Raw genomic sequence first — 23,047 nt, forward strand, 5'->3', positions numbered from 1 at the left:
TCGTTTGGCAGCTGTTGAGCGATAAGTACGTGTCCGTCATGTTTCAAAGTTCAGTTAGATGAGACATTATCCTAGCAAGACGGTGCTCCATATTACATGAGAATATACTGAAGTAACTAAAACTCCGGAATAATAAATACCGTCAGCTACCAGTATAGCCCTTAACGCCTCTGTTCCAGGTCCATGTTCCTATCCTTCCAACGCCAGCCCATAATTCAATCATTCATACATACATCCGTGAGCCGAACTTAGTTCTTGATATCCAACACCTGGGTCAATACACCCTCACTGGCTCTCCACCAGCGGGCTCTTTCTTCCAGGTCGTCTGCTGCACCGCCCAAAGCCGCCTCCTTTCTCCTCCTCGCCTCACGGGCGGCAGTCGCGCTGTTCTGGCGCTTGTTCTCGAGAGGCTGAAGTTCAATGCGAAGTCTGTCGGCTTCCTTTCTCTTACGGGGGACCTTGGATTGTAGGGACTCTAGTTCTCGCGCGAGCTCCTGCTGTTCGAGTTTTCGTTGGTTGACCAAATCTTGTGTTTTGGCCAGGGGCAAGTTCATGCTGGGGCTGGTTCCTTCTGGCATCTCTTGCTCTTCGCGTAGCGTCTCAATCCTCTCTTCCAGTTCTTGGATCTTATCGGGCATCTCGCGCAATCTGGTTGTTTCGAGTTGCACACTCTCATACTTTTTGCTCAGTTCGATACCTCGTCTCTCAAGATCGGTCACCATATCCGCGACTTCGGTCTTTAGTTCTTTAAGTTGCTTCTTGACAACCATATTCTCCTTCTCAAGCTCCAGATTCTCTTCCATGGTGACAATCATAGGCGGGTCGCCAACGATGGCTCGGATGAATTTCTCCTTTGTGACTTGTTGCACATAGGAAAACCGTAACTTGGCGAATAGTTCCTTGTAGTGGGCGAGGTCTGCTGTTAAGCTTGCAGGAGTTGGTGCGTCAAATGCTGAGTTCGACGCATCTGAAGTGCGTTGTCGTGCATCTTGAGGCTTTGAATTTGAGATGGGTTCACTGAGTTTGATGATGGAGATTTCTTGAGTTGACTGGAGCCTAGTTATGGTGTCCAAGACCTTTTGTGCATCGTGCTGGCCCATTGTTAAAGATTAATGTTTGCCGACTCGATACTGTAGTTAAAAATCCAATGAATAAAAAAGAGTTTCATAAGGTAGTGAGCGCGGATGTGATGTTGACAATAAGCCCAATCTGGGTTAGTGCGGATCATGCGAGGCGGTCAAGAGCGGCAGATGCTCTGACATCAATTACATGCAACTTCAAGCTGAAAGCCAATAGCCGCAACTTCAACTCGAATCTCTTTTTTTGGCGCAATTTTTTAAATCGACATATATACCTTAAAGCTGGCTCATACTTTGTGCTCTTGAGAACGCGCGAGAATGTCGAATAACAACGAACTTTTGACCGATGACTATGTCGCAGACCTTCTTGCGCAAGAGGCAAGCGACTGCTCCTTAAAATACTCAGCCATGGGCATGGACGCATATCGCACGAATAAGAAGTAATAGACCCGACGGATTTTGGCAAGTCTGTTGCTGACATGGCTTCAGACCTGCAAATATGATGAAACCGAACACTCGGTTCTTACGACATATTATTAAAGATACCGATAATCACAATAAGGCCTTGTTGGCCAAAGAGGCCGCCGAGTCCAAAGCGCGCTTGCAGGATCTCGAGCGCACTGAAGAGATCAAGCGGCGCAAAACGAACCCGAACGTCAGCGACATCAGACGGCGACAAATGGGCGATATTCATGCCATTCTAGGAGGCAAGCGACGGTCAAGAACTGAGGATGAGGCTGGACCCTCGTCTAGAGATTCAAAGCGCAGAGAAAAGGACCGAAAATCTGAGCGCGAACAAGATCAAGATACAGGCGACCTCTTTACAAATAGGCGCACCGAGCGCAGTCAACACGGTCGATTGTCAAGGGAAGATCGCCGCAGTAGGACAGACGACGACTCGAGACGTTCAGATAGGTCGCGACGAGAGCATAAGCGACGCGACAGGTCACGGAGCAGAGATAGGGATTCTGAGGACGAAGGCCGTCATGGCCGCAGTCAAAGGCGGAGAGATAGGTCTAGATCCCCTACGCGCCGACGACGGTCTCGATCACCCAGAGAATCTAAGAGTAGGCATCGACATCGATCACCTCTGGATACGAAGGAAGACTGCAAACGGAAAGAGGAGAAACAAGAAGAGGACTCGGATGTCTTGGAAGATCTCATCGGACCCGCACCACCTCCGAAATACCGGGGCCGAGGAACAGTGGGAGGGTCCTCGGGTATCGATCGACGATTTTCAGAGACATACGATCCCAAGACTGATATACAAATGGACGAAGACGAGGATGGTAATCCCTGGGATGATGCAGTGGAAGCGTTTAGAGACCGCCAAAAACTACGGCAGAACCAGGAGCAACGTTTGAAAGCGGCCGGGTTTGCAGATGAGCAGATACAACGAGCAAGTGGTACAGAGGAAAAGTTAGCAGAGAACGTTCAGTGGTCCAAGGCTGGAGAAAAGAGAGCCTGGGACGTTGGCAAGGTGATCGGGGCCGACGGAGTGCTACAATCAGAAGATTAAGTAGTTGAACGTGGTTACGGCCGATGCGACGGATTGGGTTGGAGGTTGTGAGCCGAGACAATGATTCAGCGGTGATCGGATATAGCGTAACCTTCATTTTCCTGTTTTTGAGGAGTTGGGTTTTTGGTAACACTTTCATCATTAAGCAACGGTCAGACTAAAACGCTGACGTACTCTGGAATATATGCATTGGTTCATAAAGAGTCGACTGGTCGATCGATGAAGAGGCTCAATCAATTTTTACAAAGCCTCCACAACCACCCCCAATCCGGCGCAAGCGAGCAGGGGAAATCTTTCGAGGCTCAAAATAAACGCGTGGGCATGATTATTAAATTTGATTTGAGTTTTGAAACAGCCCTTCGTACCTGGATCCGGGCGACAAAGCTTCTGTGGCGTCGATGGCGACATGGATCTTTCAACACCATGTTTGACCAACAGAAACGAGATAGAGCTTTAGCAGCGAAGTTGGTACCACAATGCAATACAGCATAATACAATACACGACCGATTCTGGTAGCGACATCTGGGCTTGGGTGGGAAACGCCGATCATCAAGCGATACCCAGGACGGCCAGGAAGGGGTTCTATCCAACATCAGGTTAGGCCCAAGCTCAAACAGCCTTTTGCAGTGGATCTAGATTTGGGATTCGTTGCTAAACATCAAGCAAGGGGATGATATGAAATGGCAGAAGCTCAAGCCATTGGATTAAGGATGAATGAAGCAAAGTCCAGAGCTGGAAAGCTTGGTCCAGGGGCATCTATTTTAAGCTCAAACCTTTGACATCGGTAGACTTGCCAAGTTGAGCAGCTGTAGATCAGGTACGAGATATGAAAGGAGATCATATGTAAAAACCCATTCTTTGCCGTATTTTCTAAATTGAGTTTATACGAGGTTGGTTGGTGAAGTCGTATTAAGGTGTCACGCAAGCATCTTGAAGATGATTGGAGGGAGCGTAAGCCCAAACAGAAGAGTCATAGGTTTGTTTATATGGATATCCAGTCCACTAGATGCCGAGTTTGGCGATATGATTTGTAGGGGTATTGAGCTTCAATTTGATTCCGTATTGCGAATGAGAATGCAATTGTTACTTTTCCCCTTCTCATCTCTGTCAAGTCGACCTGATGCTCTCACGTGTCAGGGTCCGTGGGCAGGTACCTAGGCAAATGACAGGCGACAGTGGAGGCTTCAGGAAACAGAAACAAACCATTGACAGAGTCAGAGCCGACCGTTTTACCGACGACAGGAAGAAAAACACGCGATGCCTCATTAGCTAATGGCTTACGATGTTGCACTTGTGCATGTACAAGAACATGCATGGATGCATTCTCTGTTACTTGTTCTTGTTTTTGTTCTTGTTGCACGACAAATTCAGCTCAGGTCGAATCGAGTCTTGGGAGATAAACAACCGTTTGCGGTACAACAAGAGTCAGGTCATATTCTAGTTCTCAGGCACAAACAGGTACAGCGTGGTTTACTTTTGCGGCGTTAAAGACTAAAGGTAGCTCACGATACGAATGGAGCAGGCTGCAGATGGCTGGGGTGAGCTGGCTTAGCTTTCTAGCTTTTGCCGCAACGTGACGTGATGTGACTGCCAAGTCCAAGCGAAGAGGACCCTGGTTTTGGTTTCTAGGTGGTTTTTGGTTTCTTTGGAAGGGCACCTGATCACGATAGGACAAGACAGGACAAGACAAGACTGCCCAGCTGAGTTGGGTCTTACCTGTGTACTAAGAGAGCTAGGTCCATTGCTGCAGGTAGTATCCGTAAGTAGGTTTCGGAATAGTCGTCATGGTCTCGGCTTGATCCAGGTCTCAGTCACTATCCGTTATCTTCTTCTTTCCAAGTACTGACCAACTGATTCTGAGACGATGTTGGGTGACATCGAAAGCTCAAGTCTCCGCTTGGCCAAGGAATCTAGAGCTAAGCTTTTTCTTTTACTGTGAGTCGACAGAGAAGTCAAAGTGTAAGCTAAGAAGCCAGAATCAGAGAGTCAGGCCGGGCCTATTCCCCTGCTGTCAGCGCTGTAACCGACCCCCTGTAGCCTGTTTCTGTTTCTCTAGGCCCCGCCCAAAAGCACCTCCACTTACGGCACATGGCCCTCAATATGCCGCGTGCGGCCAGTGGAGTGGATGGACCTTTTCCCCTCTGTAGATGAGTTCTGTTCTGGGCTGGACCCCTCTCATCAGCTCTAGCTTCCTTCCATAGGTAGGTTGTCTTTGTATTGTCGTCACTGACTGACTGACTGATTTTAGATCTTTTTGCTGCACGAGTGACCATATGAGCTGCTTCTTTCCCACTCTTGCTGTCCGGTCCAATAGTTTGATACATACACGTACCTGCCTCTGTTTTCTTTTGTGTACAGTACCTCTTACTCTCTGAATGGTCCTGACGGTTTATGGTTTGACTTTCTAATCAGCCACACTGACATCAACCTCTGCTTTTCGTTACATGCTCATCTCAAAGCTTCTCGTTGCATAGCACCGCATCGCATAAACCTTTGTTGTTTTCGACATATTTCTCTTAAAACCCCACTCATAGTCTGCAGGTCATGTCATAGTGTCCTTCTCGTCTATTCTCTCTTTCTCTATCATCCGATTATCCTCTTTCCATTCGACCTTCCATTCAGACTGGGCTAGATCAGATCAGACCAGACCAGACCGTAGTCAGTAACCAGCGGGTGATCGGTCTAGGCCCGAGGTGACGTCTTTGGTATATCTCCGACTGACCCCAAGGTCACCTCACCTCACTCACCACCTCAGTTCATCAACCAACCAACCAACCTCTCTCCTTCTCTTTCTCTTTTACTCTCCTCCTTCTCCTCTTTCTTTTCTCTTCTTCTCCTTCTCCTATATTTATTCTCCATCCAGCCTTGAAGACACTTATCGGCGTACAAAATGCGTCCTCCACGCGTTTTCGTTCTCATACTTTTCGTCGCAGTTTCCCTCTTACTCTTCTGTCGCGCTATATCGTCCTCGCTTCGATCCGCCTACGCAGATTACCCCGCTGGGAGGAACTTCAAGTCCAAAACAACAAAGACTGGTTCCAGGTTTCCGGGGTCTTATGATGACCATGATCTTGACCATGACAATAATGACAGCCCAGAAAAGTCGCCAAAGTCCGTTTGGAACTCCATGTACTATAACACACCTTTTTCATTATTCCCACCAAATGCGGCCATCAGCTTGACCGATGACAACAGTACTTCCTTTGCCGCCCGTCCCGCCGCTTTCGGTCCCAAACTCGCCATTCGTGGTCTAAGTGGTCAATTATGGGTCGGTAGCGGTTTCGCAGAAGACGCACTTATACATGGCACTGGCGAGTTGGGCTGCAGCGATGTCCCAGGATGGAATGAGCGGGCTGAAGCCATTGCTTTACACAAGGCATTGAGGGCTGCTGCCCCTTCTATTGCCGGTTCCCAGTCAGGCTCTTCGGCGCATGCCAAGCGAGGTCGGGTTGTCATCCCTAATGCTGGCAATGGTCACACCACCTCCAGCCATATTTCTGCGACGCACGACCATTCCGAAATCGACGGCAAGGTTGCCCTTCTCATGCGAGGCGGCTGTGGTTTTCTCGATAAAGTAATGTGGGCGCAACGAAGAGGCGCTCTTGCAGTCATCGTTGGCGATAACCAGAAAGGCGGCCCTCTTATCCAAATGTTCGCTCACGGTCCCGAAGTTGATAATGTCACCATTCCTTCTGTTTTTACTGCCCGCACCACCGCACAGCTTCTCTCCGCGCTCACACAACCCGGCAGTTTTATCGAAGATACATTAGATAACCAGGGAAACCCGGTTCTGAGAGTCCAGCGAGGTCCCAAGTCTAAGAAGCATCGTGGAGGCGCAGTCAAGTCCACCATCACCGCTTCGACTCATGATAGACGAGCCGTCGATACAACGCAGCATAAGAAGCGCTCTTCCAAGTCTGCATCTAGAAAGCGAAAGACAGCTGTTCGGTATTCCAAGAAGACAGTCAGTCGAAAGAATGAGGTAATCAAAGAATCATCAAAGAAGATCCGAAATCCTGTTCTGCCTGAAGACAACTACGATGATTGGACATCCGAGACTACTTCTAGAAAGTACAAGCCTGTCCTACCCCCAAAGGCTTCCCTTATCCGGCACGAGACAAACGATGACGGCTATGAACTTGACGAAGAGGAAATCCTCGTCGAGTTCTTGACCGAAGATGAAGAGAACGCACTTGATTTTACCATTGACCGATCCGAAGAGCGACACGAAGACCCCGACGAAGTCGACGATGACGTACACGATGGCCTTTGGGTCACCATCACCCCCACGAGTAATGCTAGCCCGTTTTTCGATACGCTTCTTGTACTGGTCATTAGCCCACTGGTCACATTGACCGTGGTATACGCCCTTCTCATTCTTCGCGCCCGAATCCGCCGAAGACGTTGGAGAGCTCCCAAATCGGTCGTTGAGCGTCTCCCCGTCCGCACGTTTCATACAGTCGCTCCTTCGCCGCCTCTCACCCCGAGAACCCCGTCGCCGTCAGCACCAACGCCTACCACTCCTCTCCTACAGGAATCTCCTTCGCAGGCGAGACCTCGATCGAGAGGCTCAACTAGTGCGCCGGAAAATGAAACGCGATCAGTGCCCAGCGAAGCCATTCCCACACCCTCGAACACAACGAAGAACAACGCAAAGTCTGAACGCGAGAAGGGTTCCGGTGGTTTCTCTGCTGAATGGAAGAAGTATATGGGACGTCAGGTTGAATGCGTAGTCTGTCTCGAAGAATATGTCGACGGTGTAAGCCAAGTGATGAGCCTGCCATGTGGCCACGAATTTCATGTCGAGTGCATGTGAGTACCAAATATTCTGTCTTTTTCTTTTATGACAGTCGTTAATCTTGTTACAGCACCCCTTGGCTGACTACCCGCCGACGAACTTGCCCGATCTGTAAGGGCGATGTTGTTCGATCTCTCGCCCATGGTTCATCTTCAGAGCCTCATTACGAGCCATATCGCGACGACGCAAGTGATGACGAGGATGACGATGACGACGAAACGATCGCAGAGGGTTCTGGAGCCCGTGCTGATGACCAAGAGTCCGACCTTGAACAAGGTTTGCAATCATCCGATCCTAGATCCTCACGATGGAGCCGGCATGATGGTTGGTTGAGCATTTTTTCCAACGGACTCACCAGGGCGAGGTCGCCTTCTCCTGAGGATCGTAGCCGCTGATGCCCCGTGCGGCCTTCTTACTGAAACAGTCAGTAAGCCATGGGATTTGTCCTTTTGTTTGTATATCATTGGAGTTTTCTGGTATTTGTTGGGTGGCGTATTGGAATGGATAGCTGGCGCACTGGGATACAGAGCACAGCATGGATTATTGGAACTTAGATCGCATTTGGTTATAGTTATTGGGTCGCGCATTATGGGTGTTAAGACACTTGCGCAGGAACAGGAATAGATAGGTATACCCTGGGTCGGCGGCTGTGTGTATTTCACAGACGATCTTGAACAATTAACATCTTCATATCGCACTGGCTGCAGTTCTGAGCATGACATAATGTATACTCAATACGGCCTATGCAATGTCCCGAGAAATCTCGTGAAAGCTGAGACAGGCCTGGATAATCCCTTATAACTAACTGGCTTAGTAAAGCATTTGACCATGAATTTTGTCAAGATTGTGGTGCATACTTATCAAGCATTTTATTTGCGCATATCATCACAGCATTCTGGCCAAATACGATCTTGAAACCAGTATTTGTATCTATGTCGTTTTTTATTTAACCAATTTTAAGCACTCCTCCTATCCAGTAAGTCCTTTTTAAATATAACCCTTGAGAATAGCAGCCTCGGCGTTCAATATCGAAGAGCCAGCAGCACCAATGACAGCTGAAACAGTCAGTATAAGTCGATTTTGGGAGATAGCGCGAACTGAACTTACTGTTGTGACTCAGCGCAGTGAACTTGATGTCAAAGATACCAGCCTCATCCTCACGCACACGGCCAACGCTGACTGTGTAGCCACGACCAAGGTCGCGGTCGAGGCGGGGTTGAGGACGGTCAGGCTCGTCATCGCCAAAGACCTTGATGGCGGGCTCAGGTGCTGAAGGGCAACCCAGGGCCTGCGCTTCGCACTTGTAGTCGCGCAGAGCCTTGCGAACCTCCTCGGCTGAAGGAGATGGCTTGCGCTCAAAGCTCAAGCTGACACAGGCAGTGTGGCCATCCAGGACGGGGACACGGTTGCAGGTGGCCGAGACACGAAGGCCTTCCTGCTCAACAAAGGCAGTACCACTCTCATCGATGCGACCAAGAATCTTGCGGGCTTCAGTTTCGAGCTTGTCCTCCTCGCCCGAGATGAAGGGAACAATGTTGTCGAGCATGTCCATGCTGGAAACACCAGGGTAACCGGCGCCAGAGACGGCCTGGAGAGTGACGATGGAAACAGTAGAGATAGGTCCAAAGGCAGCCTGAAGAGCGGCGAAGGGGCCGACAAGGCCAATGACGGCGCAGTTGGAGTTGCAGACAAGGAAGCCCTTATTGAGCTTGTGAACGGAGCGCTGGTGGGGGATGAGGTCGAGATGAGGAAGGTTGACTGTGGGAACGACGAGGGGAACGAGAGGATCGCGGCGGTAGTTCTTTGCGTTGGAGAAGACGGGGATGTCGGCCTTGATGAACTCCATCTCTGTAGAGAATTAAAGTCAGTAGGCACATATCATGAGACGTTGGGGAAGAATATACCGATATCGCCAGCGACATCCGAGTCGAGACCACTGAAGACAACATCACAGTCCTTGAACTCCTCGGCCTTACACTCCCTCACGACCATGTCGGCGATGTCGCCCATGGGGGCGGCCTGCTTCCATCGCACGGCGTCCTTGTACTTCTTGCCAGCAGAGCGAGACGAAGCGCCGATGGCGTGGAGGGTGAGGTAAGGGTGCTGAGCGAGAAGGAGGATGAAGCGCTGGCCAACAGAGCCAGTGGCGCCGAGAACACCTAAGAGACTCAATTAGCTATATATCCTTCGAGGACGACGAAAGAGATCAGATGGTGGCATGGGAACATTGGATGTTGCGAAACCGGATGGAGGGGTAAAACAAGGGCTGAAGTTAACATACCGCACTTCTTGGTAGGGAATTGAGAAGTCATGATGGGTATTGAGTATGTAGAGCCGCTCCAAAAGGAAGATGTAATATCCAGATCAAGCCAGACAATGTCGCTTGGGAGGTTGCAACTTTTTAAATTTTGGTGTTGAGGCGAGTGAGTCTAAAGTTACAGTAGACTAATGAGGTGAAAGCTGATAACCCCGCCAAATTTCTCCCGTCATCGGAGTTGACTCGCCATTAGTCGACGTTGACCCCACTATGGCATGAGGATGGATTCATTCATGGGTCGAGTTTATTGTCTAATTCAAGGTCCGTGTTTTTTACAATGGGTCATATTGAGAATCTCCAATGACATCAGAAGCACCTTGAAATCTTTATCCAATTGAGATAAAAATAAATAAAAAGCAAACCCAATAATTCGACCAGCATTATATCTCATGAGCCTCTATCCTGAGGTTAATAAGTCTCAACCCATCATGCCACCATAAATCACCCAAATGTCAAACTTATGATTGAACGCCATTTCATGCACATTAGACTCCCCAAATTCGTACTCTTATGCTTTCCAAATCTCGGCAATATGTCATATGTAGAATCAGTTGTCGATCAGGGCTCAATGGCACTTTCTCGGTTGATGTTGGAGTAAATTCGGAACTGGGCGAATATGATGAGGTCCTCTGCGATAGTGCCGATGGAGCCAAGCAACCAAGGAAGCGCGTTGAGCAGGTACTTCTTGTCTTGGGAATAGGCAATCAGGCTGATACCATACGTGAGGTTTCCACTCATGGAGAGCATGAAGAAAAGCAATGCGAGGCCTGTGAATAGTTAGCCCGATGGTATTATGTCATAAGAGGAAAGAACAAAACCCACCTTCGCAAGACTTTTCACGGTGATTCTTGATGATCTGGGGGATTCGAGCACTACGAGACGTTAGCCTGGTTCCATACTTCCTTTCCGAATGAAAGCATACCATAGATATAGGATTGCACTGATGTATCCCAAGATGAGTCCCGCGAGCTCCATTGGGGTCTGTGTATCTTCAGGCGCATCGGGGGTACCAGGGTCACCACTTTCCCAGGCACCAACCTTGTATGAGACAAACCAGCCAGCAAACCCAATGACGTATACAGCGAGCAGGCTCAGAGTGTTGTGGATCCAAGGGCTGCTATCCGGTGTGTCGTCTTCGCCGGTCACAATCTTCCTCAATGGCTCCATTGAGGACTCGGTATGCGTCGCGTGGCGGCGCTGAGACCCTGGGAGGCCATAGGAAGAGCTTCGCCTGCGTGGCCGGCTGATGAGAGGTGATTCCTCTGAGGGATCAATTGGTCTGGCTTCTTCGGAACGACTCGCTCGACGGGCATTGAGGGCGTTGTAGTAAACGGCCTGGCCGATGAGGACAATATCGGCAATGCAGAAATAGCCTGCTAGGGCAATGGCGGTGGGAGCTAGGCGGGTGAACATGGCTCCTAGGGATACAAAGTTAGCAAATAGCAAGGTTGGCGTGAGCGCAAGCCACTTCTAGCCGACACCAAATTTTCTGACAGGGTGTCGAGAAATGTCGTAACAACGGCATTTGTCTCGGTGCTGCAGACAATTTCTGATTCGGAGTAGATATGTAAGAATACGCTTTTCAATGGTAACCCACCGATTAGATTTGTAACGTCGCCGAGAAGCCAAACAATGAGGAAGGCCATGCTGAGGCCATCAGCACTCTTGGCCTTGTAATTGGCGAACAATTGGGGTAGCTGCAGAGAGTGGTCAGCCAAGCTGTGTCAAAGGGCTTGCGATTTGCGCCATGCGACATGCGACAGCGATTGCAGCAGCAAAATGCAACGCAAAGACGCGCAAAGGAGACTCACGAGCAGGCATATCCAAGAAGTTAAGCTGATGCTGCCAAAGATACCGGACAAAGCCAATGTAACTGGTAATGAATGCGCCGCAGCGGCGATTGAGGTTGAAGCCAGCAGAGGCATGGCAAAGTTTATCGTCGTTTGGCTGGAGAATATGGAACAAGAGGAAGGAAGAAGAGGTAGAAAGACAGATGAAATGAGATCAGATCTAAGATATGGAACCAGGACCAAGTAGTACGGTGGGAATATAAGAGGAGGTGGTGCGACAAAGGTGGGTATCACGAGGGCAGTGAAGGAAGGAACAAACGAAATCGGGGGATCTGGTTATCTGACTGCAGGAAGCAGCTAACGTTGAGCAAGTGCAGTGTATCCGTAGATCTTTCCAAAAACAAGGGTCGCGTTGACGGGGCCCAATGGAAAGCTTTTAGATTCAAAGTCGACCGGTACCGTCACACTCAAAGTCGTGAAAGAGAACAAAATAAAAATTCAAATAAAAATTTAGAGTCAGCTACGACACACAATTAGAGTTGCTCCACGAACGGTTAATCAAGGCAAAAGGTAATGGCGACGGGACCTACCTAGAGTGAATAATTTGGCTCACCTTACTCACTGCCTACCCTGGCTGATAAGGGAATCCTGTCCGTTGTCGGGTCTGATGTGGAGGTCTTATCGTTATCGTTTGCCAACCAATGCCCTTGTATTGGTCAGTTGAAGAGCGCTTATCGTTAACAGTGACGCACTGGGCTTGGAGATCTTGTGAGCTAAAATATGGGGAATTCCAAGGCGCGTGAGTCTTTTTTTCCATCTGCGATAATCAGAGGTGAAGGTGAAAGTGAGAGACCCTGCATCTCTCGGGCCGCCTCCGATATCACACCGGTGGCCCTTATTTGGCGGAGTTAGTCATGATACTATCTTTTACAAACAGATTCACTATGATGGCTAGGGATATTGACGGAAAGATGCATTCATTCATCAACTTCTTAGCCGCGTTTAACCAATATAGGGTAGATTCACAACTTCAGCTCAGCCAACTTGATCTCCCTTCTTCCCAGCCACGCTCAATGTTTCACAAGGGGCGGCACATGCCCCCCATGATTCGCCATAAGCTCTGTTGTTGCTGCTGGCCGTCCCGCTTCCCCCAGCCTACATACCGTACTAAATGTAGCTTTAGCCTTAGTCTAGTAGCTTGGACCCCTGACAGCTCATGGGAGACTATCGATCACGCTCCAGACCAAGGTAACATGCGTCGTGCGTCGTGCGTCGTGCGTCGTGCGTCGTGCGTCGTGCGTCTTGCGTAGGCAACGTCAACCTCAGCCAACCACTTCGCGTCAGCTCTGTATGTAACTTCAAACGCTTTGATCCAGTTTAGAATTCGCCTCTTCCCCCAGGGCGATTTACTTTAAACATCTGCACTTCGCATTTTCCAAGTTCTAGTATTGTTTTGTTCTCACAAGCTATTGTTCACGGTCCTCCATCAGTGTCTCATCTTATAGCTTCACACCATCTATCATCTCTAGTAAACAGCCTCACTCTCCATTATGAAACTCTCCAGTGGTGCATTGGCTCTTGGCCTAGCCAACCTGCCCGCAACTCTTGCCTGGGGCAGTAAGTGCTTTCATCCCATCATGAAACCATTCTCACGATAGCTCACAAATAATAGGTCTCGGTCATATGACCACCGCTTACCTTGCTGGTCATTTCGTCGCCAACACTACCGAGGCACATTTCAAGTATATTCTCTACAACGAAGAGGATGACTATCTCGCCAAGATTGCTTCATGGGCCGACTCGATCCGATACACGAACTGGGGCCGCTTCTCAAAGAACTTTCACTTTATCGATGCTCACGACAGCCCGCCTAACAAGTGCGACGTCAATTTCGAACGTGACTGCAAAGACGACGGTTGCGTAATCACTGCCCTTCACAACTATACTCAACAGTCCGTCGAGCCTGAGTTGCCATTCTGGAGGCGTAATCAAGCCGCCAAGTTTGTCGTCCATTTCGTGGGTGATCTTCACCAGCCCCTACACAACGAAGATGTTGAAAAGGGAGGCAATGGGCTCTCGGTGATCTTTGATGGCAAACACTTCAATCTTCACCATGTCTGGGACAGCTCTATTGCCGAGAAGCTTTTGGGCGGCCTTCACGGCGATCCCTCCAAACTGGCCAGCAACTGGGCCAACCAGCTCGCCGTTGAGATTACCGATGGCAAGTATGCAGAAGCCAAAGAGGCCTGGTTGAAGGACCTGGACTTTGAGAAACCCATCGACACGGCACTTGCGTGGTCCCGAGAGACCAATGCGCTTGTTTGCACTCATGGTAAGGCGATCGTCCCGGCAACAGTTTGCATTTCATTTTATCTAACATGGATCTATAGTTTTGCCCGAAGGACCCGACGCTATTGTCGGTCAGGAACTTGGGGGCGAGTACTTTGAGAAGGCAGCCCCTGTCCTTGAGGAGCAGGTTGCCAAGGCCGGTTACAGAATGGCTGCGTGGCTGGACAAGATCGTGGAGGCTTACAAGGATGCTGAGCAGAAGCAGATTTCTGAGGAGCTATGATGCACACCTTTTTGTTGTTGAGCATATTGGGATGATTTGAGCACACATATAGTTTGGTATTCAAGCATATAAGCCTACCTACCTTCCCACATCGTCATTCATGCACGTTTTTCTACGAAAATGCGATGCTGTGAAATGACCCCACAACAAAATGCTAAGGCATATTAGCTTTTACATACAAACAAAAGGTATGCTCTGGCATGACATCATCAAAATAATGATATATAAACCATCTTAATGACACTTGTCGATGGGATGTCACCCGGCGCCTGAGACAAACAATAGCCCGGTTATCATGCGGGAGTTTTACGTGTATACGGGATGAAACTGGAACGTTGGGGTAGACAAACAGAATTTTTGGAAATTCCATGTAAGCTTAACTTAAAGAAAAGCGATGCATGGATATCGTCGCAGGTGCAGTTACAGAGCAAGGGCCAAAGTTTATTGATGCTACCTTGTGGCTGCAACGTTCATGTAGGGTACATCCATGGGTGCTATTGCTCGCCTGTGACATTTCTGCAACATGCGCATGACTATCAATCATCCTTTGAAAACCGGCTCAAAGAAATAGCATAGTTTTGTTGGAGAACGCGTAAGATTTGGTTGATAGATAATCAATTCATGTTGCCCTTTCAACTTCGGACGATTGATTAGCCGGCCTAGACCTGTATATTAAGTTTATTCACATGTTTTGTTATGGACCAGGTACATAAGCGATAGCAACGGCGACTATGATATATGTTTGCATATGACATCCACTATCGCTTGGCATAGTTTTCAGATAAGAATTGAAACAATAGTAATTACGTTCGGTAGAATATGACTGAGCCAAGCCAATGCTGCAGAATTCTGCAATTGCGAAGATAATATCAATAATTGAAGAGAAATCTTTGTTGACCTCATTGAGGAGCTGTTACAGAGAGGCATGGAGGTACTGTAACAGAGTGGACACTCTCCGATACTTGGACTTAACGTTGACGGTTTCGAAGATTTAGTGGACGAAACACGCTGTGCCCGTGCCCCTGACAGCAGCTGCAGGTACAGCACGGCAGCCATTCTGATTGGCTACACCGACCGTTGCAGATTCCGTAAAGGGAAGGAAGGAGGCACGGGATGAGACGCTTCCAGCCGCATCGCAACCTCAACAACACAGCAGGAGAATCAGATCTCGTTGACTCATCCGTACCTTCTCTCTTGGTCAGGCTCTTCAGGTCGCTTCGGGATTATGTCCACCCGCCAAGTTTAGCCAAGCGCTAACCAACTTGCCCTACTTACTCGTATTTCACTAACATCCTCCAACGTCTCTTGTTACACCAACCATCAGCCACCTGAGAGCGAACCATTATTTGGGCCTGCTATTGATTATTCAACTCAGGCATTGCTACTGTACCTCCCTAGGCCCTGATGACTACGTGCTCCGCATCAAGTCGCCTGCTACTCTTGCCGCCGTCTCATGTCTCCGTTTTCGTTTCTCAAACACAGCTAGTGCTGTCCCTCTCGGCTCTCCGTTCCACGATGTTCTCTCTTGGTGTTTCTCATCAGGTTTGATCGCTGCCTCTTGGCCTTACCCCTTGGCCCTACAAGATTACATCCTTACCGAGCAAGCGAGAGGCGATCGTTTGCCTTGAGCCTCGCCCTCGCTCATGGAGTTGTGACCCTGCACTGAACCCTCGCCCCCCCCGACCGCCCAGAATCCATCCGGTCTGATGTGCGAGCCCGAGACGTTGAATTGTCTGGGATTGTCATAATGGAAGCCAGCATCTCTCTCGGCAACTTCGTTTCCGATATCATCTAGAGATGACATCTCCAGTTTTCCACAAGGCTTTAAACCCTCGTTCCACCGTCCCAAAATCGAACCATCTTCTTACTTTCTCTTCAGCTCTGGTAGTCTCCTTTCTTCCATTCGTTCCTTTGAGGCCCTAATTGAATTTCTTGTGTCTGTGACCATTCTTTTATCTTTGTTTCGAGTTGGTCTGGTACCATTCGGAAACTTTTAGACAACACATTATTCTCCTTCAGCCTTTTCATCCTTCCCTTTCCTTCAACAAGACAGTACCGGTATACACTTATTCAAGATGCAAGTCAAAGGTGTAATGGTTGCTCTTTTGAGCATGTCTGTCATTGCAGACGCCGCCGTGGTTCAACGAAGACATCCCTTGGCTCGCGCACTCCAACGACGACAATTTGGCGGCGGCGGCGGTTTCGGAGGCGGCAACGGCGGTGGTTTCGGAGGCGGCAACAACGGAGGTAACAACGGAGGTAACAACGGCGGCAACAATGGCGGCAACAATGGCGGCAACAATGGCGGCAACAACGGCGGTAACAACGGCGGTAACAACGGCGGCGGCGGCGGCGGCAACACTCTCCAGGGCAACGCCGTACAGACCGGTTCACAGCAGGATGGTAACAACCCCGGCTCGGATGAGCAAGCAGCCTCGCAAACGTAAGTCTAAATCAACGCTCAAGAACGGATACAGATCACTAACATAATTCAGAGACGATAACAACTTCATCAACTTCTGTTCTGGCCAAACACTTACCAACGGAGAGCAAAACCGAGATGGCTCATGTAACGGAATTCGTAAGTGGTAACATCTCCTTCGTCTCCGAATATTACTAATTCCTTTTGCAGCCATGGGAAAGATCCCTTCAGCCAACAACATGGTTTCCTCCGTCTTTACCAACCCTAAAAACGGTGACAACATCCAGGCCAATCAGGACTTTGACATCTCCGTGCAGTTTATCAACTTTGCACCTGGTTCTTTCACCAATGCAACGTCCACTTACTATTCGGCTCCTCAGGATCTTGATGGTGGCGGTAACATTATCGGCCACACCCACGTCACAGTCCAGGATACCGGTGACAATTTGAATCCTGATCAGCCCCTGGATCCTCAGGTATTTGCCTTCTTCAAAGGTATCAACGATGCTGGTAACGGTCAGGGTCTTCTGACTGCCAACGTCGAAGGCGGCTTACCTGATGGCAACTACCGTATCTGCAGTATGTCTGCCGCTTCCAACCACCAGCCTGTCCTTATGCCTGTTGCGCAACGAGGAGCTCAGGACGACTGCATCCGTATCACCGTTGGAGGCAACGGCGGCGGCGGCGGCGGTAACAATGGAGGCAACGGTGGTAACAATGGAGGTGACCAGAACAACGGCGGTGACCAAGCCCAAGATAATGGCGGCCAGGGAGGTGACCAGAACAATGGCCAGGGCGGCGATCAGAACGGAGGCCAAGGTGGTGACCAAAACGGTGGTCAGAACGGAGGCCAAGGTGGTGACCAAAACGGTGGTCAAGGCGGCGATCAGAACGGAGGCCAAGGTGGTGACCAAAACGGTGGTCAAGGCGGTGATCAGAACGGAGGCCAAGGTGGTGATCAAGGCGGCGATCAGAACGGGGGCCAAGGTGGTGACCAAAACGGCGGTGATCAGGGAGGTGATCAGAACGGCCAAGGTGGTGATCAAGCCCAAGGAGGCGATCAGAACGGAGGCCAAGGTGGTGACCAAAACGGTGGTCAAGGCGGTGATCAGAACGGTGGTCAAGGTGGTCAAGGTGGTGGCTTTGGAGGAGGTGGTTTCGGAGGCTTCCAAGCTGCTTCAGCAAAGGATGGCGCTGCCAACAATACAACTACGGAGGCATGAAGACAATGATGAGTTTCCAATGGCACAGGCAGAGCCATTCTACTTGACCGTGGCCCTGGCGGTTTTCGGTATGAGTACCCAGCGGTGGTCCCTGAGTCGAAAATATTACAATATTTGGCCAGACAGATTAATGAAGGTGGAGTTTTGGTATCTGGCTAGTTAGAACGGTTTGGGTTTACATCCACCTATGGACAATGTGATGATAGGATATTAGGTCTTGGAGGTGAATGTACGTCAAGATATGTTGTTTATTAGTTGAATAAGAAATGGTCACTTGAACACAATTGCTCATGGAATGGTGACCTGACTATCAGAATGTCATGAGAATTCTATCACTAACTCTCAAAAGATAAAAAAGGAAACTAGACAATAGGATAGATCGACTATAGATAGAACCATGTTATAGGTCTGATGCGAAACAGGTATAGCATGACTCAAACTGCAGTGGTTTCGCGATAAAGAAGTACTAAAGCACATTTGGTAGATGGATGAATAGGAGGGTGCTTGTTATGATTCTCAAGTCTGAGACGGGGCTAGAATTGTACACAGTAGGTGGCTTCTTCTATTGTGAAGGCATATCTTGTGGGCAAATATTGGAGACGGGAGGTTTGCCAGGTCCACCAACAGCCGGTACTCAGCTCATCCGGTATATAATTTTCATGCTTTCTGGTTCTTCATGCCTCTCCGCTACATGTGTCATTGAGAGCGTAGCCTGCATGGGTATTACACTTCTCTGTGAATCTCAAGGCATCGATCTAGTCTGTCTATTACCGAGTCTGTATATTCTCAAGACGGTGCTTTTGCTTAAGCTCTGTATGTATGAGTGTTCTCAATCCAACAAAGATTGGACAATACGCCCATGTGTCTTCTGCACTACGATTCCCTTACTTGCGCTTTCCTGGGTGCTTCTTATTTGCCCTGACTTGGAAAACTTCCTGATATGTGATGTTATAAGCTTCTGAAAGTCAAAGGTTGAAATCATTATCATTGATATTGACATCAGAGCAAATGGCAGTCGATTGTCACACGTATCTACGTGGCGTTCACATAGTAGGACCATCTCGCCCATGTTCAGTCTCGCAATATTTTGCTGGTGAAGGATGTTGTTCAAGATTCACTGCTTTTAAACATTAGTGTTGCAAAATACGAGATTCGGCAACCATCTATGGCAGTGTTTATATTGCAGTGGAGGAGAGACTTGTATAAGACTGGTTATGAAGCAGTCATCATAGTATTCAACACATCACGAAAGTTGTCTGCATGTGTTATCAATGAAAGAAAAACACGCTTGAAGGGTATTATTTCTTCGCCCATCAATGAATGGCACGACCAAGTTGAACAGTTCCTTAGACCGACGTCTTTTCCATATATAACCAAGAACCAAAGCAATCACTCCTCATTCACCCAACAAGTCAAACTCTAACCACGCTGAGGACTATTGAGAGAGTCAGTATCAAAGATGGAAAGTTGGGAGAGTAACAACTTACGCGCAACCCTGAGGCGTAACTACACCAAAGGGACAATCGCCTGACAGCTTCTCAACGATCTGATCGAAGAAGACAGGCGTAACGACGATGCCGGCGCTGACGAGAGACGCAGCAGCAGAGAGAAGCGTGACGAAGATTGTAGTCTTCATTGTGTAGTGGCGTGATAGTGAAGATAAAGATGAAGAAGATATGTGGGGAATGTAGAGAAGGGAAAGACGCTTGAAGTTACAGAACCAGCTGAAACACAAGAGAAGAATAGGATTAAAAAAAGGCTGACAAGGGAGAGAGCGTAGCGCGTGAGGCAGATTAATTAATTTTTGGTCAAGTTCAATGAAGGAAAAGTGAAGAAGAGAGGAGTGAGGGAAATCGAGACGGGGGGATATGGGGCGGGAGGCGGCAAAAAAGGGACTGTTACAGGGGCGTAACGGTCAAGGTTTCAGGTTATGAAACGAAACCACTGCTTGACTGGTTGATACAAGGGACACTATTAACCAATAATGGATATATAATCCGAGTCAGTATCATACATATGTTAACTAACATTCACAACTATTAGGGACTTTCATGAATATCAACTTCCGCTGAAATAAATTCTGCATGTCTGCATTGGTATTTTCCACCCACTACCTAGAAACCTCTCTTCAACATTGAATAGCAGCAACCTGGTATTTCAAAAATGTAGCAAAGTTTACCATATCCAGTAGACGGACATAATAAAAGCAACCATCATGTGGGCGACCAGAGTAACTAGGACACAGAATTCGATACCCAGAAAGCTCACAAATAGAAGAATGCAATGCTTGTTATTGAACCATATAGTAAAGGTCGACTATCAACCACGGCCATCCAGGTCTCTAATAAGCCCCGCCATTTTGATAGTAGCTGTCTGGTGCTGGAGCAGAGGGGCCATCGCCAGGCGGTACATACGGCTTGTACTGGCTCTGTCCAGCATATCCGGCAGCATTTCCAGGTTGCAGAGGCGGAGGGGTCATGACGCTTTGAGGAGGAGGAGGGGCCGAGCCTGTTGGCATAGGAGGCGCTTGGGAAGGATTGTAGCTCTGATATTGCTGAGGTTGTTGATGGCCACCGTAGGGACCAGCAGGTGGTGCACTTGCATTCTCGTCCTCTGGAGAATAGACTGAACTGGAAAACGTAGCCGATGTATTAAGCGGTTGTGGGTTGTTGGTTGCAATAGGTGAATCGTAAACAGAAGTGGCCAGCTCTTGGGCTCCGTATGTGCTTCCTGGTCGGCCTCCCATAGGTCCTTGCGCATAAGGATTGTTGCTCTGAGATTGATTGTAAGGATTGAAGTTCGGACCGGGTGTCGAGGTGTTGATAGGGGCTGGCTGTTTGCCATTGGAAGGAGACTCATTTCTAGGGGGGTAGGGTTGCGAGCCAGCAGGCACCTCAGCTCCTGCTACATAGAAAGGAGCTGCCTGTCCCGGGGCTTGGTTCTGGAAGTTAGGGGGAGGGGAAGAGGCTTGGTACGGAGGTTGTTCTAAGCGAGAGTTAGTACGAGCTACACAGGCCATTGTTCAAGAAAGCTACTTACCTCCGGGTCCAGGTGTGTAATACCGTGATGGATCCTGAGGGGGTACTCCTTGAGGGGGATATCCGCCAGCTTGAGGATAACCCTGACCAGGAGCCGGTCGCATAGCATACTGCTGATAGTTGTGCTGGGGAGGATGGGCCATGGAAGACTCCAACAAGGCCTCGTAATCCCTTCGGGCCTTGATGAACTTTTCGTTCAACTGTGTGAAGTCGTCTGGTACTTGTTAGTCATGTCCCCAATGAAGAATAATACGCTGTACTGACCTTTCTTCTGAGAGTACTTCTCAATTAACTTGATCAGCTTGGGTCGGATAGCGAGCGTCTGGTGGTATAGCTTCTGCAAATCATGTTAGCGCGGATCAATCCTCCATGCTTGATGGCCAGAACATACAGAAATCTCCTCGTTATCCTCCTCTCGGGGTGCTGTGTTGGAAGTGCTGAGCAATGTAAGAAGCTTTTCAACATTCTTGATCTCGGCAAACACCTCGGCCTCCATCTGAGCTTCACGCTGCAACTCATCCGCCGTGGGGTCGGCGAGCTTCTCAACATAGTTGAGCGGAAAGATACCAGTCTTTCCTCTGAGAGATCCTCGCCACCAGTCCTTGTAGACACTTTCAAGAACAGCAATTACGTCGCCCTTCTTGAATTCAAGCTCGCCAGGCTCAGAAGGCGCAAAGTCGAAGAGAGCGCGCACTCGGCTCACTGTAGCGGCTGTGGTACCGGCTTGAGCTGCAGGAGCAGGACTTTCTGTCTGGTCACTGGGGCCAGCTTGAACTCCTGGACTACTAGCAGCAGCCTTCTTGCGTTCCTCCTCTTGAAGACTAAGTGTGAGCGCCATTTGCAATTCTTCCTCCTCTTTCTGGCGATCGACGTCGGTGAGGCCCTGTTTTTGAGGGGCGCTTGGTGGCTGAAGGTTCGGGTTGCTTCGTGTAGCTCGGTTGTATGAATCGCTCATGATACCCAGCTCAGGATCGTTACTAAACATATCGGACCAGCTCTTCATGTGCTCAATGATCTTTGACTTGACTTGTGTATGGGTGTTACGGTCGTTGGTGAGGCGAAGAAGGGCGTCTGTGAAGGCTCGACTGGAGAGTTCGCGATGCATGTTCTTTCCGCAGTTTTGAGCAAGCGCATGTGCAAGCTGATTTGAGGTTAGCAAGTGACTGGCGACGGTGGAAAGTAGGACTTCAGCATACCTCGAGAGTGTAGAGTTGGACATTGGCGTTGCGGTGCGCAAGACGCCTGATGATGCTCTGAACAGCCTCCTTAGGGCCATTTGGATCGTTGCTTACTTTGTCGCAGACCTCGATAATGGCGCCCCAGTCCTCGGATGTGAGGTTCTCGTCTGTAGCCTTGACTATGCCGGAGTTAGTCGCACGCACGAATAGAGGCATGTGAGCGAGCGCCTGCTACAAAAGGCTCGCTTTTTATGCTTTGGAGATGATAAGAATGAGGGGCGCATAACATACTGACGATATCATCGTAGGGGCCTGCTGCTGAGGCTCGGAACATGGTGGTAGAGTTGGGTATCAGTTATCGACGGGCGGCGGGGAAAGTATGTTAACGCGGTAAAGGCGCGTGGGGAATTCGTTGGCTAGAAGCCTTGGGTATATTGTCGGATATCGATCGTATGGCGTGAAGTAGAAAACCAGCCAAAGTGATGAAGTTCCAGGTAGGTAGAGGCAGGATTGGGTTGGTGATAGCGATGCGAGATGGAGATGTATGGTACCAAGACCCTGGGTTACGTTGGCCCTTGCACTCCACACGCACGTCACTTGATATTGAGGTAGTGCGCAGTTACTAGTAGTATGTCGTTTTTAGGTGCCTTTGTAGTTGGCTTTATCGCTTCAAAGGTATAGCGACTGGTGAACAACTCGACTAAGATCTAAGGTTGTCCTGGGCTGTAGAGTTGTAGGTAATAGGTAAGGTAAGGCAAGGCAGCGAGTGTTTAAACAGGCTTCCACCCAGCTTCTTTACCACTGATGACGAACGAGCGGCGAAGGAAGCAGCGGGGCTGAGCTACCTGGTCAAGCTCCCCCTGTCAATGTTAATGTTCATGTGGCTGGAGGCCACGCGTGCGCCACACCTTAGAGTCTAATGTGCACAGCCAACTTCTTTCCGAGAGTACTGTAATCAAGCGATCAACATGTGACTGCATCAAGATTGATTCCATCTTTAGTTCTTGTCTAACACCCAGCTTAGGCTTATTGAGAATCCGTACAAGTGTGATGAGCCTCGAACTTACAAGATGCATCCGTTAGTCCATAACATAGGGAGTCTAGGTAGTC

The 23,047-nt window shown here is 49.1% G+C and overlaps 9 protein-coding genes across 9 annotated transcripts; 4 read left to right on the forward strand and 5 right to left on the reverse strand.

The window, feature by feature from the left end:
• Positions 1–248: 248 nt before the first annotated feature.
• Positions 249–1,100, reverse strand: FIESC28_07323 (uncharacterized protein; the record flags this gene model as incomplete). The annotated part of the gene is made up of 1 exon (XM_031161463.1): positions 249–1,100. One exon carries the CDS (start codon positions 1,098–1,100, stop codon positions 249–251), a length of 852 nt encoding a protein of 283 aa, XP_031014447.1.
• Positions 1,101–1,487: 387 nt separating this feature from the next.
• Positions 1,488–2,598, forward strand: FIESC28_07324 (uncharacterized protein; the record flags this gene model as incomplete). The annotated part of the gene is made up of 2 exons (XM_031161464.1): positions 1,488–1,519; positions 1,569–2,598. 2 exons carry the CDS (start codon positions 1,488–1,490, stop codon positions 2,596–2,598), a joined length of 1,062 nt encoding a protein of 353 aa, XP_031014448.1.
• A 2,891-nt stretch (positions 2,599–5,489) lies between these two features.
• On the forward strand, positions 5,490–7,792 carry FIESC28_07325 (uncharacterized protein; the record flags this gene model as incomplete). The annotated part of the gene is made up of 2 exons (XM_031161465.1): positions 5,490–7,411; positions 7,468–7,792. The coding sequence occupies 2 exons, from the start codon at positions 5,490–5,492 to the stop codon at positions 7,790–7,792; spliced, it is 2,247 nt and encodes a 748-aa protein (XP_031014449.1).
• Positions 7,793–8,384: 592 nt separating this feature from the next.
• On the reverse strand, positions 8,385–9,709 carry FIESC28_07326 (uncharacterized protein; the record flags this gene model as incomplete). The annotated part of the gene is made up of 4 exons (XM_031161466.1): positions 8,385–8,452; positions 8,505–9,245; positions 9,302–9,556; positions 9,679–9,709. 4 exons carry the CDS (start codon positions 9,707–9,709, stop codon positions 8,385–8,387), a joined length of 1,095 nt encoding a protein of 364 aa, XP_031014450.1.
• Positions 9,710–10,272: 563 nt separating this feature from the next.
• FIESC28_07327 (uncharacterized protein) lies at positions 10,273–11,639 on the reverse strand (the record flags this gene model as incomplete). The annotated part of the gene is made up of 5 exons (XM_031161467.1): positions 10,273–10,481; positions 10,537–10,586; positions 10,637–11,132; positions 11,312–11,411; positions 11,526–11,639. The coding sequence occupies 5 exons, from the start codon at positions 11,637–11,639 to the stop codon at positions 10,273–10,275; spliced, it is 969 nt and encodes a 322-aa protein (XP_031014451.1).
• Positions 11,640–13,054: 1,415 nt separating this feature from the next.
• On the forward strand, positions 13,055–14,076 carry FIESC28_07328 (uncharacterized protein; the record flags this gene model as incomplete). The annotated part of the gene is made up of 3 exons (XM_031161468.1): positions 13,055–13,121; positions 13,177–13,836; positions 13,895–14,076. 3 exons carry the CDS (start codon positions 13,055–13,057, stop codon positions 14,074–14,076), a joined length of 909 nt encoding a protein of 302 aa, XP_031014452.1.
• Positions 14,077–16,151: 2,075 nt separating this feature from the next.
• On the forward strand, positions 16,152–17,721 carry FIESC28_07329 (uncharacterized protein; the record flags this gene model as incomplete). Its single annotated transcript, XM_031161469.1, has 3 exons — positions 16,152–16,519; positions 16,572–16,657; positions 16,709–17,721. The coding sequence occupies 3 exons, from the start codon at positions 16,152–16,154 to the stop codon at positions 17,719–17,721; spliced, it is 1,467 nt and encodes a 488-aa protein (XP_031014453.1).
• Positions 17,722–19,140: 1,419 nt separating this feature from the next.
• FIESC28_07330 (uncharacterized protein) lies at positions 19,141–19,357 on the reverse strand (the record flags this gene model as incomplete). Its single annotated transcript, XM_031161470.1, has 2 exons — positions 19,141–19,156; positions 19,209–19,357. The coding sequence occupies 2 exons, from the start codon at positions 19,355–19,357 to the stop codon at positions 19,141–19,143; spliced, it is 165 nt and encodes a 54-aa protein (XP_031014454.1).
• Positions 19,358–20,062: 705 nt separating this feature from the next.
• FIESC28_07331 (uncharacterized protein) lies at positions 20,063–22,271 on the reverse strand (the record flags this gene model as incomplete). The annotated part of the gene is made up of 6 exons (XM_031161471.1): positions 20,063–20,706; positions 20,761–20,973; positions 21,024–21,096; positions 21,151–21,900; positions 21,956–22,116; positions 22,229–22,271. The coding sequence occupies 6 exons, from the start codon at positions 22,269–22,271 to the stop codon at positions 20,063–20,065; spliced, it is 1,884 nt and encodes a 627-aa protein (XP_031014455.1).
• Positions 22,272–23,047: the final 776 nt, after the last annotated feature.

Source organism: Fusarium coffeatum, assembly GCF_003316985.1.
Source record: "Fusarium coffeatum strain FIESC_28 chromosome Unknown BRIP53273_contig_161, whole genome shotgun sequence".
Classification (NCBI taxonomy): domain Eukaryota; kingdom Fungi; phylum Ascomycota; class Sordariomycetes; order Hypocreales; family Nectriaceae; genus Fusarium; species Fusarium coffeatum.